Consider the following 19,971-nt stretch of genomic DNA (forward strand, 5'->3'; position numbering starts at 1 on the left):
ATAAAGCAGTCAAAAGACTATAGTATAGAGCCTCATAATAATGTTGTGGAAGTTGAAACTCCAATACTTTGGCCATCTGGTGCGAACAACCAGCTCATTGGAAAAGACCCTGATGCTGGGAAAGATGGAGGGCCAAAGGAGAAGAGGGTGGCAGAGGATGAGATGGTTGGATATCATCACCGATTCAATGGACATGAACTTGGGAAAACTATGAGAGATAGTGAGGGACAGGGAGGCCTGGTGTGCTGCAGTCGTTGGGCACAGAGTTGGACATGACTTAACAACTGAACGACAACAAAAGCAATGCTATGAGAAATTAGGGTTATTAGTGTTTTGAATGTGAGTGACTTGGTTATACACCACCAACACAGTGGGCAATAGCATGGCTAGGATGGGCTGGATACAACACTACAGGTAGATCAGAGCTTCTCAAAGTGTTATCCAGGAACCCTGGGGGTCTCCAGGACTCCTGCCATTCCACCAGGTCAAACATACTTTTATAATAATAACAAACTTATTTTCCTTTTTTAAAATGCTCATCTCTCAAAGAGAGTACTATGCCATTTTATGTTAGGGACTTGAGCATGCTTGGATTTTGCCATCTGCAGAGGTCCTAAAACCCATCCCTGTGGATTCCAAGGATAACTTTATACAGAAGAGTTTTACAGAGGCTACATAATGTGTTACAATGTCGTTGTTCTCATGTCCAGTGAACTATATGCTAGTGAATTATCTTGTGTTTTAAAATTTTCTCAGTTTTAATTCCTAAGATGATAAATACGGATAGATATAACCCATACAAACACAAGACATTTAAGAGTTTAAAAGGGTCCTAAGGCAAAGAAATGGCAAGCCACTCCAGCACTCTTGCCTGGAAAATCCCATGGACGGAGGAGCCTGATAGGCTACAGTCCATGGGGTCACAAAGAGTTGGACACGACTGAGTGACTTCACTTACTTACTTACTTAAGGCAAAAAAGAAAATTTGAAAACTGTTGTTTGAGATGGATTGCTAAGCCTAGTAGAAGTGTGGTTTCGCTTAATGCCAAAAACAGCTCTAGCAGGCAATTCCTGTTATCACCCTCATTGAGCATATGAAGTGACGAAGGCCTGGAAAGGTTAATATCGTGCAGAAGGTCACATAAGTAGTAAGTTGCGAGGTCTGAATGTGATCCCAGGTTTCTAATACTTAATTCTTCTGCTGACTGTGCCAGAAGCCATGATGTGCCTCTCAGAGAAGCACCAGGAATGGAATGGCCTATATTTGACACTAATGTTTCAGAAGAAGAACTAACTTCTAAGAACCTTGGTGCTCCTGCCGGGCCCCAGAATATAGAAAGAAAGATTCTCCTTCTGGACAGTGTAGAGCAGAGACCACATTTCTGTTGAGTCTAACCAACAAGTGTGTTTGATTTGTCTTGTACAGTATGAAAAATCAAACAATTAGGTGTCATTTTCGTAATCTGGAAGTTTTCATTGAAAAAACAAGTTCAGGTTGCAGGCTAACCTGAAAAATTGAAAAAAAACCTAACTCAACTGGAATGGTGTTCCCACAGGGCCACAGTCAGTTACAGATTATGTCAGCAGTTTTTTTTTTTTTTTTTTTTCATGAAGCACGTGGACTCCCTAGTTTGCCACAGACCTCACCGCTCCTGTGAGGTCTGTGCATAACCCCACAGATCATGACCTCCTTTATGTCACCTGTTTCAGGTGTTGAATTGGTGATATCTGGGGATGTTCTGTCTTCTCCATAATGGTTATAGCCAGTCTGTTCTTAACTTACTTCAAAAGACACTGACAGTAGAAGGGAAACAATATATCCCACTCTGACCACCTCAACCTGGTTGTAGTAAAGACCTCACTCTCAATGCTGAACAGACAAGTTGCTTTTTTCCTTACTAAAGCCTGAAATTCTGATTCATTTAAAGAATAAGGATCTGCCAGTGAATTAACATTTATTTTTAAATGTGCAGCCCTTTCTTTTTTAAGTGTAATAGTGAAATAAGCACATTACACCCATTGCCCTCATTTGATGTTTATTTTAGTAATGTCTATTGTCCTCATCATTATCATGTCTGGACCCTTTATGAAACTTAAAATGTTTCTGTGCACGTTAGATCAGTCATTTGAAACAATTTGAGATTGTCAACTAAAGGACTTCATTAGCCTGGGCATTTGGACAAAATTATTGAATTTTAAATTCTTATACTTAAAATATCTCACCATTTCAGCAGTGCCTATCAGCCATTATCATAATTTTAAATATATATCTGTTTGTGTTTTCCTTCCTTTGCTTCACCCCAGACTCTCAGTGTCATAAAGCTGACAATTGTATCTACTTTCTCACAATGTACATTCTTTGCCTGGAACAGCGTTTAGCACATAATAACATTAAATAATGGAATGAATAAATGAGCAAATATACAAATACACCAGTTGTATATATGATAAGTATATTCTTCTCTAGCACCAAGAATTACATTAAAAGATTTTCAGTGAAAATTGTTATGCTTCCTAATTTGAGGACTAAATTGGGGAGATGTGTATTTCTTATTTTCCACGTAAATATGTATCTGAAAGTGCCTCTGTGGATATATGTATTTTTCCTTTTCTATTTCAAAAGCTCCCCCTTTTCCTAATGCAAGGTCAGGAGGAAATTTACTTATCTATCCAGCTAAGAATAAGATGCACCTTGAGACCTGGATGCAAGATGAGACTGCTGAACTCAAAAGTTCATCAGGGACTCCCGCATACTAAAGGACACTCTTTCTGTGTTTGGAAGGGGCTGAGTTACTCAGCCATTAGCAAAGTCTCATGTGTAGCTTTTAGGCAGTGTTCTCCAAAGAGGGCATCTAGCTCTTAACCTATTGCTGAAAGAGAAATAGCATTGTCTATTAATACTACTGGAACTAAAGATGAATAGTGAATTGGCCTTGATCTGACAGCGAGTTTGACTTTGATAGCTCATCCCTTAAAAAAGGTTCTTTTATATTTATGAAAAAAAAGCATGACGTCAAGCTGGGTGGGATGGGGGGGTTGATATCAATATTTAAGAGCAAACTCGTAGGGCTTCCAAAAAAAAAAGCCCTTTGTGTGAACTCTTTTTTTTTTACATGCATAACTAATTAGCTTAGGTTATTATAAGCAGGGCTGCTGTGATGAAGTTTCCGGTGGTATCTCGGGACACCTTGTTTATAGTGCTTTCTCTATGCCAGTCTACGAATCGGAATTACAGAAAGTAGAGGGAACGGATAGTCTACTGTTTCTCGTTGCATTGGGGCCACCTAAAACGTGGTTATGCTGGAAATGCTAGAATATAATCACTATCAGGTGAGCTTTATTCTTCTATTCAGTCTCTGAAATGTAATTCATAAATCGAGTGTTTGAGCTTTTCGTGTTATTGTAGTAGACACACAGTTTTCAGTTGGTACGTGTCCTCCCATTTAATGTTGTTTATTGTTTGATGCCATAAGCAGGAATCCAATGTAGTTTTGAACAGAGTAAATATTAGTAGGATTTTTTCCCCCCCTGTGCATGGCTGTATTCTCCCCATGACTCCTATTCATAGCTTGTAAGATTAAATTGTGTTTCTCAAGTAAAAAGTGACTATATTGAGTATCGTTGATTTTGTTTAAAAGCTTCGTATTCTCTATTAATGTCTTATAAGAAACAAGGTGAAAATATTCTGGTGGCTTAACATACATGCCTTTAAAAACACATCCAAAAAAGAACAAACAAACAAACACATCTATGGAAGTGTTTTTGTGTTTGAAAGAAACTGCTTCATGTGGAACTGCTTTTTATGTTGAGTTTAAGATCTTAATTAAAATATTGAATACTCATGTCCCAATGAAAGTGGGAAGAATTAATCTGCAACTGGTGGATTTAATCATCAGAATGTTTCTGTTTATGTTCTACAACCGTTTTATAGTTGTTTCTAAAGGAGGTTTTGTTTTTGTGTTTTTAAACAAAACAGGATGCTATTATATTTGCCAAAGAAAACTGAAATAAGTTATACACCTTCTTCTAGATTATTGTTTTGATCTTAATAAACTCTTTCAGGTGTGTTTGAGAAAATTTTTACCCTACAGATAGTTGCAGCTTTTTAGCTATTATGCATGAGAAGAAGGGCACAAGGTTTTAAAGAGATGGACCGTTAATTAGCAGGGAAATGAAACCAGGCAGAGTATTAACCCAAATCCAAAGAGTTAGCCTTTAAACTTCAGTAATAGCAAAATCCATCAGCACAGTGCCTGGTACCTAATAGGGGCTTAATAATCTATTCTGTTGACAGACTGGCTTGTCTCATGTTTGTGCCTGAAAAGAAGAGCTGTCCAAAACTCATCAATAACAGCACTTTCTTCTCTTCCCTCCATGGCTATGTTCAGGTGCAGACCCACCTCGAAAACCCCACCAAGTACCACATACAGCAAGCCCAAAGGCAGCAGGTAAAGCAGTACCTTTCTACCACTTTAGCAAATAAACATGCCAACCAAGTCCTGAGCTTGCCATGTCCAAACCAGCCTGGCGACCATGTCATGCCACCAGTGCCGGGGAGCAGCGCACCCAACAGCCCCATGGCTATGCTTACACTTAACTCCAACTGTGAAAAAGAGGTAATTCATGTCTCCTCCCCTCTCCTTTCTCTTACACTGAATGACTGTCTGTCGGATCTCCCTCCTGCACTTGATTGTGGACTCTAGTCTGTCCGCGTGGCCACCTTCACCGGCCTTTGTCCCAGACTCCCCATGCTAGCTGTCATCCTCCAGCCTCTGGTCCCCATCACTGTCACTGGGTTATTGGGTTATGGCTCCAGGCAGGGGACTTGGCCCCCTCGGAGCAGAACCCGGAGGCGAGGACCCTTTTTCTCCTATCCCATTTCCGCTTGTTAGCTGAGTGTTCTCTTCCATGCCTTTCCATTTACATAGCATTGAAAATGCAGGGAGAGAAGGGAAGGTGGAAAAGGGATAGTAAAAATAGAAAAGGTGTTGGACAGGCAGTTTAGAAGTTCTGCTTGCTGTGAATGTCTGGAATATTATTTTTATTTCTCCCTGAGCTGGAAAGGAAAAACGAAAAAAGCACAGGGGGTGCATGGCTGGATTGGAAGAATATAGTACATGAGAATCTAACAGAAAAGCAAAGATTTCCTTGCTAGGTGTATTTGGTTTCCTTAATAAATTGCTGCTGCTGGTGAAAGCTGCTTTTTATAAAGGCTGGGTTGGAGACAAGACTCAAATATACCTCAAAGCTAATTGTGGCACCAAAATTTGAAGCCTACCTAAAAGGCAAGTTGTGATTTAATGCCTGTTTTTTCCAAAGTGTGAGATGATGAGCATCATTTTAATGGAGTTTGACTGTCCTCTGAAATGTTCATGTGATTTCAGAGGTAACCCTTCTGAAGTTTGGTTGATTTTAATTTCTAGAGGAACTAAATCTTCTCCCTTTTGCCCAAACCAACCATCTTATTTTTCTCTGTCCATGCTTGTCATTTGTCAGACTGATTTGATGGAAGTTCTTCCTTCATTATTTCACTTCTTGGTCACATTTCACTTTACTGAAGAGCTTAGTTCATCTTGTTGCTACACTATCAACCTCGTGTGAAAATGTCACTGAACAGTCACTTGCAAATCCAAGTCATGGGCTGATTTTGCTTGTGTTTTTGCAGGGGTTTTATAAGTTCGAAGAGCAAAACAGGGCGGAGAGCGAATGCCCAAGTATGAACACACATTCACGAGCATCGTGCATGCAGGTACTGAATGACTCGGCAGCCCAAGGATATAACACTTTGTAATGAGGATCTATATTTGTGGCTAATCACACCTTCTTAATGACTTTGGATTTTTGCCCCCACCCCCATTGATTTTTTTTTTTTCCAATTGAGAAAGCTATGAACAGTGCTGTTTTCTTCATTATGTCTCATGATTTAAAAACTACTAGGGAAATGATACTAAAATGCATTTTCCCCTGAGTTGCTGTAAGGTGTTAAACAATGCTTAAAATACATAAATTTTAATAAATAAGATGTAAACTGCTGTACTTCATTTAGATACCATCATCAAAGTATGTTATACAAATTTATGGGCTAGCAACTTGGACAGAATATCTGTAAAACCAAGATGTGTGTATGTGTAAGATCTATATAGTTTTATAGTTTTATAAAATGAAATCTCATGAAAAATATATTTGGAAACTTTATTTCTTCATTTAATGATAATTCATGAATATTTTCCCAAGCAATGAAAAGTTCTTCTGCGGCATCCTGTTTAATGGATATATAAATTATGTTACATCCATTTATTAATTATATTTTATATGTTAAATGTGTGCATGGATATATAAGAGGAAGAATTTTTTTTTTTGCTTTTTATCAACATGTATGACTCTTTTCATAAAAGAACAAATTATTTTAAAAATTCTCTCACACCAAAGCCACTAATGTCCTTTCCCTGAAAAAAAAAAAAAAAAAGATTAAACATTTACAAAGAAAGGTTGCTCATAAGTCTTCTGGCCCATTTTCCAGTTTGGCAATTCACTTGGAATGTCTTAAACAGGACATACAATTGGTATACCTGGAAAGGAAATAGTATTGGCAGTTTCTCAAAACTGACCTCCATTTATTCCTCTCTGGAGTCACTCAGTGACACTCATTTTTTGAATGTATGCTCTATTCTTGGCACTGTGAGCACTTCATATGGTTTGTCCTGAAATCTCACAAGAATCCAATAAGGGCATGAGTATTATTAACCCCATTTTACAGATTGGCACACTGTGACTCTTAAAGATTAGGGGCAATGATCCAAACCAGAAAGTGGGAGAGCCAAGATTCTGACAAGCCCCATGATGTTGAAGCCTGTCTTCTTTAACTGTGGCAAAAAGGTACACAGGGGTATCCCTCTGAGTTCTGAGCTTTCACTGTGTACTTGTGAAGCACTATTAAGACCCAAGCAGGTGTTTGCATGCTCGCATGCACGCACACACTCACACACACACCACACACACAGACATACCAATTAGATCAAATACATAAGATGTTTACGAAGAAATGTTTTCACAGACTTGTCGTTGCAACTGCTGCAATGCACATGTAATCACTGTTGTTTACTATCGTGACTGATGTTTTGGTACTTCAGAAATAAAATTGATCTAGAGGGAATGTCAGCTCCACGACTGTAATGATAACCTCGTCCTGGTGCTCTCCTCCGGGAGTGCGAGCGCACTGGCAGGCATACAAGGAGAGACTTAGTGTACAAGTTATTGTAAGATTACTGCAGGGTTAACCAGTGGCCTGGGAGCCACAGTGCCCCCCACACCTCTATGGGAACAAAGGGTTGAACAGCCATCTGTGGTTTTTTTTTTTTTTTACTCCAAGGACGGTGTGGGAAATGTACTGGATGTAAATTTAGATGAGAAAAGGAAAAGGCAGCTATCGTTCAAGATGAAGTTTCCTGGTTCCTCTTTCCTGTTTAGGGCAGGCGGTTTTATACAACAATTGAAAGTTTAGTTCAAACTGTGGCTCTAACTCTTCTTTGATTTGTGACTTTGGGCAAGCTGTTTCCCATGTATCTCACCTGAAAAATTGCTGTAATAATAGCACCTATTCTGGTAGGGTTATTGTCAGGGTAAACCAGTTAGTCCATAAAAAGCCCCGAGCCCAGTGACTGGCACCTAGTAATCACTATGTGCTGGTTGTGTATATCCTCCTCCTCATCACCCATTAGCATTAATGGTCTTCAGTAATGTACTCCTTTGGAGAGGAAGAGGATGGTTATCTCTTAGACTCTACTAAAGAGTGTTACTTCTTTAGATCAGGAAAGACCATGGATCTCTCTTTGAACTGCTTTGCACAGTTTTTGCTTATATCTGTCTCTCTTCCATTGCCTTTTTCCCTCAGATGGATGATGTAATTGATGACATCATTAGCCTAGAATCAAGTTATAATGAAGAGATCCTGGGCTTGATGGATCCCGCCTTGCAAATGGCAAATACGGTATTGGTGATCTTTTTATTTTTCTAAAAGAAAAGCTTGAGATATTATTTCCCATGTTTTTTTCCTGTTCCTGAATTTTCAGTTTCTCTTTGCAAGTGATTCTTTGAGAAGTTAATTCATGAGGCAGAGAAATATCTCAAGATCACAGATAAATGACTCAGACATTAGAAATTAAGGATTTCTTGTGAGTTTATTAGTAACCCCATGATAAAGCTCTGCAGTCCCTGGAGTCCAAGTTCACTTTCAGTAACATGCTAGGTTTTCTAACTCCCCTCGACATCTGATGCCCAACTTAGTATACTGCTGCCAAGGGAAATACTGCGTGCTATTATTTACTGTGTTATTTACAGTGGTTTTCTGGTCAGCCTGAAAACGTAATGCACTTTTTAAAGGAGATCCTTTACCATTGACAGGTGATTAAGTGATGTTCAGTTTGCCCCTTTTCAATGGCAAATTTATTCCAATTTTAGTTCATTAAGCAGGCATCATATTTGCTGTTCTCTGTTAAGTATTCCCGGAGAAGGCAATGGCACCCCACTCCACTACTCTTGCCTGGGAAATCCCATGGACAGAGGAGCCTCGTAGGCTACAGGCCATGGGGTTGCTAAGAGTCGGACACGACTGAGCGAGTTCACTTTCACTTTTCACTTTCATGCATTGGAGAAGGAAATGGCAACCCACTCCAGTGTTCTTGCCTGGAGAATCCCAGGGACAGAGGAGCCTGGTGGCCTTCCGTCTATGGGGTTGCACAGAGTCGGACACGACTGACGCGACTTAGCAGCAGCAGCAGCAGCAGTTAAGTATTCCTCTCTGCAGTTGGAGCCTTGCCTGTAGAGTTTATTTTCTTTCACTCCTTCCATTTGGGTCTTACTTGGTTCTTGCAGGAATTCCTTGAGTCATATTGGGATGGATCATTGCCCTCCATTTTAGGGTTAGGAAAGGTTAGCTTGTGTTGCCGTAGGTTATACAGCTCAGATGTGTCAGAGCTGGGACACGGTACATCTTTGAATGCCTGCTGCTGCTGCTGCTGCTAAGTCGCTTCAGTCGTGTCCGACTCTGTGTGACCAGAGCCCATATGCGACTCTGTGCATCCCATAGACGGCAGCCCACCAGGCTCTCCCGTCCCTGGGATTCTCCAGGCAAGAACACTGGAGTGGATTGCCATTTCCTTCTCCAATGCATGAAAGTGAAAAGTGAAAGTGAAGTTACTCAGCCGTGTCTTGACTCTTAGTGACCCTATGGACTCCAGCCTACCAGGCTCCGCTGCCCATGGGATTTTCCAGGCAAGAGTACTGGAGTGAGGTGCCATTGTCTTCTCCGCTTTGAATGCCTAGTCCCATCCTTTTCTGTTTTCTATACAAGCAATGTTGTGAGACTATCATATTCTTTAGTAATTAGTATGTTTTGGGGGGGTATACTATTTTTACTAACATTTAAATTTCACCAAGGGTTCAAGAATATGCTAGCCTTCTGTTCAGATTTTTGAAATGAAAATAAAATGGACAAAGAGCTTTAAGGATGCAATATATTTAACACTGCATAATATATTCACCAGCTGGACAATCTAGGGGGTGGTGTAACTATACACTGAGGAGACAAGCCCTGGAATTGGAAGAAGAACCTACCATTCAGCACTAAACAGAGGACTCTGGTTGCTGATAGAATCTCCCCTTGACTTCAGACTTGACACAAACCGAGCAAATCTATCAGTATACACAAACCAGTGAGTTCAGGACAGTTACAGGATAGATTGGCCAGAGCTGGTTCGGATTGTGGGAGCCAGTCTCAAGCAAGCAAGATTGGTTGCAGGATGGAGTCATCTTTTAAAAACTGCTAATTTATGGGGTCGCAAAGAGTCGGACACGACTGAGCGACTGAACTGATCTGAATTTCTACGCAAGTTCCTAAGATGCTTTTCCTAAACAGGGTAGTAATTGGTTTCTAAAAGATTAACTTCCATGGTGGTAAAGAGGGTGAAAGGGAGTTGTTGCTAGTGGTTATAGAAATTCAGATTTGCAAGATGAACAAGTTCTGGAGATGTGCTGCCCGACAATGTGAATATACTTAATGCAATTGAACTATACACTTAAAAATAATTAAAAATGGTGAATTTAGATGATATTTTTTTTAACCACAGAATTTTTTTTAAAGACTAAATTCCAATGATAAATCTCCTTGGCAAGGGAATGTGGTAGCTTTTACTTATTTATACCAAAATCCCTAGAAAACCAGTTTTTTATAGTTACGTTTTCTTTTCTGTCTTGATCCAGTCCTTTAAGTCACCTTCTTGAAGTCTTGAGGAGTAAGCACTCCCCTCAAAACCTCTGAGTTTTTTCTAGAGTGTTTAGTTTTGTCAATTTACTACCCGTTTAAACTCACCCCCCATTTTGAAAGAACTAAATATTATTTCTAACAAATGTTCCCATGCCAAACTTGTCCCACTCTCTTTGAGCCCTGGGTCAGCTGCTGTGGAACCCTCTTGCTTTCAGCTTTATGCATCCGTGAGGCAGACTGTGCCTGTCAGTAGTCAGAATCCTAGGACAAACAGGAGCAAAAACCTTGGAGGAGCTTACGCTCAGGAATTTATATTTTTACAAGTACCCATGGGGTTGCTAGGAGTCAGACACGACTGAGCGACTTCACTTTCATTTTTCACTTTCATGCATTGGAGAAAGGAATGGCAACCCACTCCAGTGTTCTTACCTGGAGAATCCCAGGGACGGGGGAGCCTGGTGGGCTGCCGTCTATGGGGTCGCACAGAGTTGGACACGACTGAAGTGACTTAGGAGCAGCAGCAGCAGCAGCAGCAGCAGCAGCAGCAGCAGCAGCAGCAGCAGCAGCAGCAGCAGCAGCAGTCCCCTTGCAGCACTAATTAGCAATGGCCAAGTCATTTCAGAAGAACTTTGCTGACAAGGGTGGTAATTTTCCAGTGGCATCAAATGGATCCCTGCGCATACTCAGGAGAACTGTAGGATTGACATGATTCTTTTAAATTGTTCTTTTTAAAAAAGTTTTCCCCAGTGATGAGGACCTCAGATGTCATCTGATCTAACCTAGTACTCACTGCCTTAATTTCCTCTTGCATATCCTTTGTATTCCCCTCCAAAATATCAGGCTTTCAGCTTCTTGAAACCTTCCAGATCCACACTCACAAGTGAAGCAGTGTAGCACAGTGGTTGAGAGTTGAAGATTTATCATCAGACCTGGATTCAAATCCTAAGTCTGCCATTTACAGCCTGACCTTGCACATTACTTAGTGTCTTAAAGTCCTCCATTTCCTTTTTTGTAAAATAGAACTGATCATTGTTTCTCCTTGACATGGTCATCTCCTAAATTATGAATTGCTGTTGTTTAGTCATTGAGTCCTTTCCAACTCTTTTGTGACCCTACGGACTGTAGCCCACCAGGCTCCTCTGTCATGGGATTTCCCAGGCAAGAGTAGTGGATTGGGTTGCCGTTTCCTTCTCCAGGGGATCTTCCCGACCCAGGGATGAAACCCCTGTCTCCTGCATTGGCAGGAGACCCTTTACCACTAGCCCCCTGGGAAACCCTAAAGTATGTACAGCATTTAGCATTGGAAACATAGCTTGTACTCAACAATGTCTAAATTATTATATATAATTTATTATAGTTTAAATGATTTTGATAGTATTTTATCTGGGTGATATTCACTCAGCAACTGTAATATGCCAACTCTATGTTAGAATAATATCATACTCAATAATGGAAATATTTATCATAGTGAGTCTCTCTGTGGATGTGGTTCCCAGTTTGCCCCGTGGAGAACTTGTCCTTGTGACAACCCTCTGAAGACATGACCTTTAGACTGAATACGCGTGTCTCCTCGGTCAGTCTACGGTGGAGTAGGTATCCTAGTCCGATTGCTCCTGAACTCACTTAAGATTGATTTGGCCTTTATTAGATGCCTCATATGTGACCAGTGCCGGGGGAGATGCTTTGGATGCAGATGAGTCAGGTCTCCTTCCTGGTCTCACTGGGCTTACAAGCTTAGAAAAGGAGACCACTTCAGACTTTGAATGGAGAAGGATGTTTCAGAAGCAGAGAGACCATCTCAGGGGAGTCCCCAGATAAGAAAGAATCCCCAGGGCAGACTTTGATTAATTCCCAGTCAAGAGAAGAGTAACCTGCAGCACCCTCAGGGGTCACTGACTTTGTCCTGGTCCCCATTTCTCTTCTGTGTTCTCCACATCAGAGCTTTCCCACAAGAAACTATTTCGGCATTTTACAACTGGCAGAAAGACACAGTAACACAGAAGTTAGGAACACAGACTCTCAGCCAGACATCTGAATTCAATACACACTCTGGAGTGAGTTGTTTGTCTTTGCCTCACTTTCCTTTGCTGGAAAATGGGGATAATAATAGCATCTAAAACGAGAACCTATGCTGTTAGTTACTAGCTCTTATTCTTGATAAAATTGGGCTTTAGTTGTCAGAATTAAATAATAGAACCACTACAACTTACCAACATGTTAATTTTTTCCCCACAGTGGAGTTTAAACTTAATATTCTTTATGTTGGACATTTTTTCCTTTTAGTTCATTCTTTGAAATGGTCTATTTCAAGTTAATTGTTTTAAAAAATAAAGTGGAAGGAACACTTAGAGAGGAAACTATCCTAAGGGAATTGGAGTCTAGAAATAACTATTCTGAGAGCACAAGGGCCCTCTTGTACCATCGCAAACAAAGAATAAAAGTCCCAGTTTACTTGTGCTTACAGTACTTAATTGATATTCAGAGAAGGGGACCATCCAGGGAGAAAAAAAAATTATAACATTTCGCAATTATCATTTACTTGGAACAATATTCATTTTGGTGGAGCAGTACATTGAGAACTTGACTCAGACAAAGTTTAGGGAACATACGCACACGTGTCTACCTTCTCTTTATTTGTCCTAATTGGACTGTGTCTTTTACTGTCCATTGTACAGCTCGTGCACTGGAAGTGAAATCTTGTCCATCAGGTTAATGTGCTGGATAAAAACCCCGCAAAGACACAATATATTTATGTTAACAGAAGTTGTGCTTCCTCTTCCTTAGCTGTTTTTTAAATATAAATTTATTTTAATTGGAGACTAATTACTTTACAATATTGTATTGGTTTTGCCGTACATCAACATGAATCCGCCACGGGTGTGCACATGTTCCCCATCCTGAAACCCCCCCTCCTCCCTCCACGTACCATCCCTCTGGGTCATCCCAGTGCACCAGCCCCAAGCATCCTGTATCCTGCATGGAACCTGGACTGGCGATTCGTTTCATATATATTATACATGTTTCAATGCCACTCTCCCAAATCATCCCACCCTCTCCCTCTCCCACAGAGTCCAAAAGACTGTTCTGTACATCTGTGTCTCTTTTGCTGTCTCGCATACAGGGTTATCGTTACCATCTTTCTAAATTCCACATATATGCGTTAGTATACTGTATTGGTGTTTTTCTTTCTGGCTTACTTCACTCTGTATAATAGGCTCCTGTTTCATCCACCTCATTAGAACTGATTCAAATGTCTTCCTTACCTTTAAAAGTGTTATTTTGACCTAGTAATGAAGGTAACTGGGGGAATTTTTCAAAATGAGAAAGGGAACCACTGAATTCCTAAATTTGCATGGCTAGGAGACTGATTTTTAATTAGAAATCCATATTATTTTAATCAGCCTCCCTTTGAGTAGCTTTCATAAATAACATCTGTTAATATAAAGCACCTAAGCCATCATTTAGAGCAGTCTTTCAACCTTGGTACTGTTGACATTTGGGATGGGTAATCTTTTGTTGTGGAGACTGTCTTGTCTGTTGTAGGATGTTTAGCAGGGTCCCTGGCTTTTACCCACTGGAGGCCATTCACACCTTGCCATCCCACAGTGACAACTCAGAAGGTCTCGGGACAGTGACAAATGTCCCCTGGGGAAAAGGGGCAAAATCACCCCCAATGGAAAAAGGTTTGGAATATGGAGTAGTCACTTGAGCCACACACATCCCCTCATTTCTGTGCTTAGATCTGCATCGCAATCCACGGGATGCTTGGCAATTCATATGGTGGATAGTTTTGTTAATCAAAGTGAAAATTAGTTTGCCCCCAAAACTGTGACTTCCCTGGTGGCTCAGACAGTAAAGAGGCTGCCAGCAAGGCAGGAGACCCAGTTTCGACCCCTGGGTCGGGAAGTTCCCCTGGAGAAAGGAATGGCAATCCACTCCAGTATTCTTGCCTGGAGAATCCCCATGGACAGAGGAGCCTGGCTAGCTGCAGTCCGTGGTGTCACAAAGAGTGGACATCACTGAGCGAAAAAACCGTAGACAAAGAATATACTTTCAGGAAAACCTCACTGGACATGAATTTGAGCCACTTTGGGAAATAGTGAAGGACAGGGAAGCCTGATTTTCTGCAGTCCATGGGGTCGCAAAGAGTCTGATACAACTGAGTGACTGAACAATGAAACATAGTTTATCAGTCACTTTAAGAGCAGGTACTCTGTTTCACTCGTGCGTGCGTCTTCAGTCATGTTCGACTCTTTGTGACCCCCATGGACTGTAGCCTGCCAGGCTCCCCTTCCATGGAATTTTCCCGGCAAGAATACTGGATTGGGTTGCCTTTCCCTTCCTCAGGGGATCTTCCCCACCCAGAGATCGAACTCGCATCTCCTGTGTCTCCTGCATTGGCAGGCAGATTGTTTATCACTGCACTACCTGTTTCACCCACTTTATCTTGTTTACTTTTTACAAAACCCTGTGAGATTGGTGATACGGCTGCTACTTTTCAGAGAGGGACATCTCACCTCACAGAGTTGAATATCATTTGGCACGTCAGGGACAGGCAGCGTCTAACCTGAGTCACTGGCTCCTTAGCCCAGGATGTAAATGACTGCCCCGTTCATTTGTAAATTTGAGTACCCACAGTTAGTGAGCAACTGGGTTTTTATTTGTTCAGGTTCATTTGGAGATTAATTGAAAATTGCAGTTTCTAATTGATTATTATCAGCAGGTTGATCCTGCCCTCCTCCCAGTAATACAGTTAACATGCGATGTGAACCTCCTATCAAAAACTTGCACTCAGAGCAGTACCTCGATGTTCCTTTTTATAAAGTCAGCATGAGAAGTTACACGGAGTGCCTTTTAATCTCTGTGCCTGGCTCAGAGTAGGCACCCACAAAATAAAGTTTTTCTCAGCAAAATATCCCAGCAGGCTCTATGATGCCCACTCCTAACCAGCAAGATTGGAAAAGCTGCCGAAGTGAGAAATCGTTTCAAGAACTCTCCAGAGGGTTATAAGCTGCCTTTTCAACTGGAAGTAATGATGTTTGTTTGACCTCAGTGGAGTGCCCGATAAGGTGTCTTGTTCCGAAGATTTTAATTCATCTCTCTTTTTGGTCAGCCCTGCTGCCAGTCCACACTGTCTTCTCTGGGAGTTCTTAACCCCTACTCAATCCATTTCTTTCTGAGTTCTCCCCGCTTCCACCCGACTTGCCCATCCATCTCTCCCCCACTCTTGTGTTTGTGTCTCTGTCTTCCTGTTTCCACCCACCCCCTTGTGTGTTTCTTTGTCTCATCCCTAGTTTTCAATTCTTTCACCCTCTCTTTCTCTTTTTGTGAGTCTGCATTTATTAAGTCTATGTACACATACTATCTTCCTTTAGATTGCGGTTAGAAAATATATTCTTATCCTGGAGAAGTTTATAATAGAACATATCTGTTCAGTATCGATCCAGTGATAACTTAGAGGTTTTTTTTAAAGTTAGTTGTGTTTACCACTTACCTATTATTTATTCCTAACAAATTATCATAATAACCCAGTTGTATGTTTTGCACACAGTTTGCACATGTGATCTTTATTTCTCAAGCCATGGAAATAATTGTTTTTAGCTTGTGGCATTGAATCTCAAGTCACATTATTGGTTTATTAATACCCGATAGTTCTTTCCAAGTCTGAAATTCTAGAAGGATAGGAAGATAACTTGAGCAAACTCCAGGAGACAGTGGAAGACAGGGAAACCTGAAGTGCTGCAGTCCATGGGGTCTCAAAGAGTCAGACATGACTGAGCGGCTGAGCAACAACAAAGGAGGAAGATAAAGCTTCGGAATCTCGAAGTCTTACCAGATGTCACACCAGCTTTATAACTTCTGACTCTCTGACTCTGCGGTGCTTTGTTGAGATATTTGAGCCTCTTTCACTTTGCTGTATTAAGTTGGACAAGAATAAAACTAAACACAGGGCAAGGCTGACCTGAGAAGATGACCTGTTTCATATAAAACCACTAAGACAGCTAGTAATCTTAGTCACTTATTTATCAGTTCCTTAGCTAGAGGCCCTTGAAATGTGGTTCAAGGGCATTTTACATTATCACATTTTCATATGTATACGTATAGTGAGATATGTGTAATCCATTTCATATGCATAATTTAGATGCTGTCTTCACAAAGGAACAAAAGGCTGAGTGCAGAAGAGAGATGTGCTCTGCTGATCTGTCTGTTCGAACAGCCCCCAACCCCAATCACACCAGAGCAAGTGTCATATTAACCTGTTGGAAACTTCCCCCATCTCTCTACCTAGGGGTTTAGCTCATAGACTGTTTATTTAGAAGTCATGACAGGAATACAATACCTGGTGGCTCCCAAGGAGAGGAAACACATTTGAGTCTATCTTTATTTCATGGTATCTTTTAATCTGTATGTTAGTGGTTATTGGAAAGAATGGCACGTGCTGTATTGTCATGTAGCCTCTACCAGGTACATCTGCATTACTGAGTATTTTAATCAGACTTAAACGCTATCTACACTTACTTTTCTCAGATTAGAGTAAAAATCAGAGTGTATAATCAAGTAAACGAAGGGCTTAAGGACATAAACTCTCACCTGGTAATGATAGTTTCAGAAATTATTCGAGTTGAGCTGGAAATGGGAAGTTTCTGCCATGGAAGTAGTGAGATCACTTAACTGTTTTCCAAGAATTAATACTTAGACCTTTATTTCAGGGAGTGGGAAAAGGAAATGTCTTGGATCTCATATGTTTATAAAACTGGGTACATCAAACTCATAGCAGAGAGCTAGTCACAGGGAAATGCATACGTGACAAAGGGAAGTCATTGTTGGGATAAAACAGATTCACTGCTTGAAAATATTCAGTTCAGAACAAGAGACAAACACTCTTAAGCTCGTTTGGAAAGGCTCAATATTTCTTTTTTCTTTTTTTTTTTTTTTAAGTGTTAACATTTTGTTCTTTTATGAAAGTCAATGGGCTCCCTCTTGTGGCTTTGTGGAAGATTTCAGTTTCAAGGAAAATACCTTTTTAGTATAATAGTAAGGATATCATTTCTTTTCCAATAAGAAAACACTTTTCATTACTTTGCTTTGTAGAGAGAGAGAGGAAGAAAAGGAAGGAAGAAAGTTGACTTTGGTGCAAAACCTGACTTGGCTACAAAGCTATGCCACATAGAACATGACTTATAATAATAATAGCCAATATTTACTGCACATCTACCATAAGCTACTAGATGCTATAGATAATGCTGCTGCTGCTAAGTCGCTTCAGTCGTGTCCGACTCTGTGCGACCCCATAGACGGCAGCCCACCAGGCTTCCCCATCCCTGGGATTCTCCAGGCAAGAACACTGGAGTAGGTTGCCATTGCCTTCTCCGATAGAGTCCACCACATTATCCTTTGTCTCGATGCTCACGATAACCCTATCAGATGGGTTGTATAGTGATTTGATGTGTGTGAGATTCTGCCTCCTTTCCTGTCTCTAAGGGAACCCCTAAGGAGACCATGTATCTGCGAATGAATGAAATGGTAAACATCTCATTTCCTGTATTAACAAATATTTTTTACATGAAATCATTTCTCTTTTAAAAACCAGTTTTTGTTGGAGTCTAGTTGCTCTACAGTGCTGTGTTAGTTTCTGCTGTGCAGCACAGTGAAGCAGCTGCACAGGTACATATGTCTGCTCCCTTCTGGACTTCCTTTCCATTCAGGTCACCCCAGTGTGTTGGGTAGAGTTCCCTGTGCTCGTCAGCATGATGTTCTCATTAGTTTTCTGTTTTATACATAGTATCAATGATGTATATATGTAAATACAGTCTGGAATAGGATATGGGTTTTAGCTGACTAATTTAGGAATTGTTCAGTGATTCACTTCCATTCCTGTTTTTTTCTCTTTCCAGTTACCTGTCTCTGGAAACTTGATTGACCTTTATGGAAATCAAGGCCTGCCACCCCCAGGCCTCACCATCAGTAACTCCTGCCCAGCCAACCTTCCCAACATAAAAAGGGAGCTCACAGGTGAATACTCAGCACATGTGCCTCTCACTGGAGGTTTTCTGTTCATGTTCTGTTCAGCAAAGTTATCCGAGTAGTGACCTCCAGAACTATTTCCAACTCACACACATATGTTTTCAGGTCTGTGCAGTGGTTGAAACATTGAGCTATGTTTTAGCGTCGGGTACTTATACTTGAAAATCCTGGTTACCAGTATTACTTGAGATGCTGGGAATTGGGTCCCCATTCCTCCATGACTGGCATCGTTGTGTCTGTGGCCGCTGTCCCCTTTGGGCTGAGAGCAGCAGGCTCCCAGTCTGGATTTTTTTCTGGCCCTTAGTAACTTTTGAGTTTGAGAACTCTGATCTGAATTTTCCTTTGACACACGTTCAGACCCACAGCTGGGACAGACTAAGGACATATTTCTTACCTCTTAAGATGCTTCCTGTTACTTTTGCTCTATCACGTGCAAAAGATTCACTCACAGAGTAAAAAAATAATTTATCAAATGGAGCAATGGGTATCGTTTGCTCTTGAGGCAAGTGTGAAATTACCTGTTTCGCCATTTTTGTTTAACGCTTTAGGGAAGGCATTTGGCCATTAAAACACGATGAAACTGCATTAGAACTGGCATTCTACCCTGCTGGATTTTATGGCCTTCAGCTCATCCGAACCCTTTTTATTATTTGATCCTTGCATCCTACAGGATTCGGTGAATAGACTGAGACTATGGAATATAGATTTGGTGCAAAAAAAAATTCCTCTTCTATTCAAGTGTGTCTTTGAAAGAACAAAAACAAAAGTTCAGAAAATTGTGGGAGGAGAAAGACATTAAAAAAAAAGACATTGATTTGGTTTTTAAAAAGATGATTAATACATTAAAAACCATCAAAAGCCAACAAACACATAGGTATCGTACCAGGAAGTAATAATACAATGAAGTTTTAGAAGACATAGCTAAATGAAACTTGTATTAAATAAGGATAAAATATGGTTAGACTGACATGCATAAAATTCTTGAGTGTAAAATGGGGTTTTGAATTATGTATATGATTGTTTCTTCAGAAATAAAACCACAGCAGCAAGGGGAAAGAGGATATAAGAAATGGGTGAAGAGGGTGTACGTTTATTAAATTTTTTAAAATGCAGGTATAACAGACATTACCTATAGAGTCACTGGTATCTTAGAAAGTGACCAATCCGGTCTGGACAAGGGTAAAATGGCAGGAAAAGGAGAAAAGGGACAGGAAATGAGGTTCTGAACACTGATAGCTCGGGAAGCAGCACGCTATACACACAAAAAAGAGGCTTACAAGTCAGCAAATCTGACCTGATAATATATAATACATTGTAACAATATAATAAATATGCTATAAGCTAAGCTAAGTCGCTTCAGTGGTGTTCGACTCTGTGTGACCCCAAAGACGGCAGCCCACCAGACTCCCCCATCCCTGGGATTCTCCAGGCAAGAACGCTGGAGTGGGTTGCCATTTCCTTCTCCAATGCATGAAAGTGAAAAGTGAAAGTGAAGTCGCTCAGTCATATCCGACTCTTAGCGACCCCGTGGACTGCAGCCTACCAGGCTTCTCCATCCATGGGATTTTCCTGGCGAGAGTACTGGAGTGGGGTGCCATTGCCTTCTCTGAAAAGATATATATTTTAAAATATAATTCTGGATTATGATAATGTAATGTTTTTATATCCCTTCTGAAAGGAAAGTA

The 19,971-nt window shown here is 40.7% G+C and overlaps 1 protein-coding gene across 1 annotated transcript in view; it reads left to right on the forward strand.

Moving 5' to 3' along the window:
• MITF (melanocyte inducing transcription factor) overlaps positions 1-19,971 on the forward strand; it is a 229,850-nt gene that overhangs the window by 189,924 nt on the left and 19,955 nt on the right. Inside the window, exons 3-6 of the mRNA XM_052638090.1 lie at positions 4,389-4,616; positions 5,666-5,749; positions 7,892-7,987; positions 18,157-18,274. Coding sequence (XP_052494050.1) covers positions 4,389-4,616; positions 5,666-5,749; positions 7,892-7,987; positions 18,157-18,274 — 526 coding nt within the window. The remainder of the gene's footprint in view (positions 1-4,388; positions 4,617-5,665; positions 5,750-7,891; positions 7,988-18,156; positions 18,275-19,971) is intronic.

This window comes from Budorcas taxicolor, chromosome 1 (genome assembly GCF_023091745.1).
Source record: "Budorcas taxicolor isolate Tak-1 chromosome 1, Takin1.1, whole genome shotgun sequence".
NCBI classification, from domain to species: Eukaryota; Metazoa; Chordata; class Mammalia; order Artiodactyla; family Bovidae; genus Budorcas; species Budorcas taxicolor.